At 37.4% G+C, this 4,969-nt stretch overlaps 1 protein-coding gene across 1 annotated transcript; it reads left to right on the plus strand.

Annotated features, from left to right (window-relative positions):
• The first annotated feature begins 1,751 nt into the window (after nt 1–1,751).
• On the plus strand, nt 1,752–4,263 carry LOC114633230 (zinc finger protein 844-like). The gene is made up of 2 exons (XM_028781841.1): nt 1,752–2,035; nt 3,166–4,263. Exons 1-2 carry the CDS (start codon nt 2,029–2,031, stop codon nt 3,945–3,947), a joined length of 789 nt encoding a protein of 262 aa, XP_028637674.1. The 5' UTR covers nt 1,752–2,028; the 3' UTR covers nt 3,948–4,263.
• Nucleotides 4,264–4,969: the final 706 nt, after the last annotated feature.

The raw sequence follows: 4,969 nt of genomic DNA on the forward strand, positions 1-4,969 counted from the left end.
GGTGGCTCGTCTTAACACGTCTCACACGAGGGCATCTCCGTGGGGCTCACGGACTGAGCAAACTTGCACAGGCCAGGCCATAGATTTTTAAGCTATTTTCAACCAATCAGAATTGAGGCAGTAGTTTTTATTGGTCACACAGAGCCAGCGTGGCTTGGTTACCATGGTTACATCTCAGCCAATTACAATTGAGGGCATACTGTTCCTTTGGGCATACCGCTTATCTTGACATTACACTCCAGGCCACACATTTTTTTTCTCTTTTAAGTTAGTTATCCATAATGGTGACTCTTATTCTGCTCTTTACAGTGAACCTGGTGTTTTTGTTTTGGTTTGGTTTTAGTTTTGAAGAAAATGTTTTCCTGTTTAGCCATGGCTATCCTGAAAGTAGGTATATAGAACAGGCAAGCCTCTGACTTAAACTTCCACCTGACTCTGGCTCAAGCAGGCTGGGATTAAATGTGGGTCAACATGCCTGGCTATTTGATTGTTTGTTTGTTTGCTTGCTTGTTTTTGTATTATTGGCTGATGGGCCTGAAATATAGATTTTGCTACATGTCAAGCATATGCTGTTGTATTGATCTTCATCCATGTGACTTTTGAAATCTGGCAGAGAATATTTTATTTCTCAGGATGGCATTCATGACATTAATATTGCCTGAGCTTTGTAAGACATTGAATTGCAGCTGCATAACATTGTTCCTACCTGTTATGGATTTTTTTGTTTTGTTTTTTTAATGAATATGAGTACTTAGCCTGTATGCATGAATATGTACCTCACATGTGCCTGATCCTCACAGTAGTCAGAGGATGGCCTTAGACTTCCAGAACTTGGAGTGAAGGATAGCTGGGAGGCCCCTGGTAAGTACTGGCAATTGAGCGCAACTATTTCAAGTCCAGCAAGAGCTCTTCACTGCTGGGCCATCTCTCCTGCCCTATGTTGGTTATTTAGGATCAACATTTACACTAATAATATTTTCATCTGTCCGTTTGTAACTGTTTAAACATATACGCCCTTTTAGTAAGATCTTATTAATGTTACAGTTTAAACTGAGGCACTTAAAAATTTTGGAAGATGAATACAGAACTGGAATGAGTGTATAATTCTTTGAGGGAACTTCAGTAAAAACCTCTGAGTTCTTTCTCTCTTGCTTGATTGATTTTTACAGGGGAGACAGAGTCTTAATATATATCTCTGTCTGTCCTGGATAGACCAGGCTGGCATGTAATTCAGTGAGATACACCTGACTGCTTCCTGAATTAAAGGAAGGCATGAGTCAATTCATCCAGTTTGTCCATCATTTTTTGTAGTTAGTAACTGTTCATACAATTTCTCTGATGCGTGCTCAGTACTGTTTACTTGTCGTGGTCTCTCTCTTTTTCTCTCCTTCTCCCTCCTCCCCTCCCTCTTCCTCCCTTCTCCCTTCTGTGTTAATTGGCATTTCTCCTGTAAGGCTGTATCTTATTCAAAGAGCAAAGAAATGACAGAGGTGAACCTCATTATTCAGTTTACTTCTAAGATCAGTTAGTGATTACATTAGAGCTTCTGGGTCAGGAAATAAGTGGAGGAACCACTAGAATTATGTATATTGTCAATAAAGTATAAATTTACACGATTATCTGTATCATGGTTTCTTTCATACACATGTGTGGGATATTTTAGGATGCAGTGACCTATGATGATGTGCATGTGAACTTCACTCAAGAAGAATGGGCTTTGCTGGATCCTTCACAGAAGAATCTCTACAGAGATGTGATGCTGGAAACCTACAGGAACCTCACTGCTATAGGTAAGACAGTGAATTTTCTTTTACTTTTTAAAATAAAGGAACAAATGTTTCTTTGTTACTGATGCTCTTCTGTAACTTCAATTGAGAATGAGGATTGAGGTGAATAAATCAGGTTCACTGAAGATAGTGACTTAAATTTTGCCTAATTTCCAGTAATCATACATTTTCTGGTACTATATTTTAGGCTACGACTGGAAAGACCATAATATTGAAGAACATTGTCAAAGTTCTAGAAGACATGCAAGGTAATTTTCATGTGCAAGTTAGTATGAGCATGCCACTAAAGAAATTTTAATGTGTCCTGGACATTTTAAAGAAAAACAACAGTGTAATAAAAGCACCTTTTTAAGCATATTGATGATTATTAAGTTCACAAGGATCGATGAACCTCGGTGACATGTGTCTGATTTGTGTTTGCAAGGCACTCCTCTAAGAAAGAAGACTAGGAAACAATCCCTTAACAGACATTACCGTTTGCACCTACTTTCTTGGAGCTACTCTGTAGAACCGCCAATCTATTTAGATTCATGCCACTCCTATATTGCATAAGATATATACATTGAATAGGTGTATATGTCCAAAATCTAATTAGCAAGTATTCCATAGTAAAGCTGGTGTTGCTCACAAACCTGTAGTAACATCGCTAAGGTTAGTGAGAGAGGCAGTTTATGAGAATCAAGAATGTTGTTGAAGAAAAACTTTAATCCCTGTATCACATGTCTTTGATGAACAAAAGGTCAAACTGTGAATGCAATGTGGAAATCTTTCCTTTCCCATTCTTCTTTTAATAGATATATCATGTGTCACAATGGATACAAGCCTTGTGAGCATAGGGATACTGAAAGAAGCAGTGTACCTCTCTGTCTCTCCCAGAACAATTAGAAGATATTCCCCCATTTGAAATAGACTTTTTCAGTGTGATCCAAGTTTATAATTAATTAGTTTTCCAACTTCATTGGGAATATATCCACAAACTCACACTGCAGTAGGAATGGGGAAAATTTTCTCTGTTTGTCCTGGTTCCCATTGCAAACTCTGTATGCAAATGTAGCATATTTCACATGATAGGAAAATTTATAAATGCACTCAGTGTGGTAAAGCTGTGAGTTCTTCGTATTTGTGAAAAATTCAAAAAGGAAAAGGACTGTATAAATGTGAGCCATGTAATAAACACTGTCAGCATTATAAGCATCTTCAAAGAAGTAAAGCAAGCCATACTGAAGGAGAATCACAATTGTAAACCAACTGATAAGACCTTAAGATCTCATTCCTCTTTACAACTAGTCCAGATTATAAAATTAATTCCCACAGATAAACATATTGAATGGTATAATGAATGTGGTAAAGCTTTGTCATGTGCCAATTATCTTTCCAGGCATGAAAGAAGTCTTACTGGAGAGAAACCCTCTGAATATACTCAATGTGGTAAAGCCTTTGCCCATCACAGTTATCCTCAAAAGCTTGAAAGAATTCATACTGGAGAGAAACCCTACAAATGTAATCGATGTGATAAAGCCTATTCACAATATAGTCATCTCCAAATTCATAAAAAAACACATACTGGAGAGAAGCCCTATGAGTGTAATCAATGTGGTAAAACCTTTGTATATCACTGTTATCTTCAAATCCATAAAAGAACACATACTGGAGAGAAACCTTACAAGTGTAATCAGTGCGATAAAGCCTATTCCCATCACAGTTATCTCCAAATACATAAAAGAACACATACTGGAGAGAAACCGTATGAATGTAATCAGTGTGGTAAAGCCTTTGCATGCTATGGTCAGCTTCAAAGGCATGAAAGAATTCATACTGGAGAGAAACCTTACAAATGTAATCGATGTGATAAAGCCTTTGCATGACACAGTCATCTCCAAATCCATAAAAGAACACATACTGGAAAGAAACCCTATGAATGTAATCAGTGTGGTAAAGCCTTTGTATGTTCCAGTCATCTCCAAAGACATAAAAGAATGCATACTGGAGAGAAACCTTATGAATGTAATCAGTGTGGTAAAGCTTTTGCATATCATTGTGGACTTCAAAGTCATGTTAAAACACATACTGGAGAGAAGCCCTATGAATGTATTCAGTGTGGTAAAGCCTTTGCATGTTACATTAGTCTTCAAAACCATGAAAGAATGCATACTGGAGTGAAACCTTATGAATGTGATCAGTGTGATAAAGCCTTTGCATATCACCGTAGTCTTCAAAACCATAAAAGAACACATACTGGAGAGAAACCCTATGAATGTGATCAATGTGGTGAAACCTTTGCATATCATAATTATCTTCAAATACATAACACATACTGGAGAGAAACCCTATAAGTGTAATCAGTGCAGTAAAGCTTTTGTATGTCATAGTAATCTTCAAAACCATAAACAATGCATACTGGAGAGAAACCCTATGAATGTAATCAATGTGGTAAAGCCTTTTCACAACCAAGTAATCTCAAAATACATAAAAGAACATATAAGGAGAGAAACCATATGTATGTGGTAAAGCCTTTTCAAGTCACAATAACTTTCAAACATGGTGGTTTGAATATGCTTGGCCCAAGGGAAAGTGGCACTATTAGAATATGTGGCCTTGTTTGAGGAATTGTGTCACTGTGGTGATAGGCTTTTCAGCTCTTCCAGCACTGGACACTGCCATGCTTCCCTCGGTGATGAGAATGGACTGAACCTTTGAATCTGTAGGGCATCTCCAATCTCCATTAAATGCTGTCTTTTATAAGAGTTACCTTAGTCATGGTATCTTTTCACAGCAATAAAACCCTAATTCAGACAAAAAAAGAAAACAAACAAACAAACAAACAAACCATGAAAGAAATCACACTGGAGAGAAGCCTGATGGATGAAAACAATGTTGTAAAGCCTTTGTCCTTCACAGTTACCTCCAAATGTAGAAAAGAGTACATAGTAGAGAGAAACCTTATGAATGTACTTAATGTGGTAAAGCCTTTGTGTTATGAGGTCTACTTGGATCCAACATACCTCAAAACACCAGATCAATGCAAATGAAAAGTATTTTATTGTAAACAAGCCATTGGGGTTAGAGGGTTAGAGCTACTAATCTATCAGTCCTTCAGAAAAGACTCAGGACTGGAACTGTAACCCTAGGCCAAAATGGCACAGAGCTTTTTAGAGTTAGGGTTCAGTGAGGGATTTGGCTTA

This window comes from Grammomys surdaster, unplaced genomic scaffold (assembly GCF_004785775.1).
Source record: "Grammomys surdaster isolate TR1022 unplaced genomic scaffold, NIH_TR_1.0 559, whole genome shotgun sequence".
Classification (NCBI taxonomy): Eukaryota; Metazoa; Chordata; class Mammalia; order Rodentia; family Muridae; genus Grammomys; species Grammomys surdaster.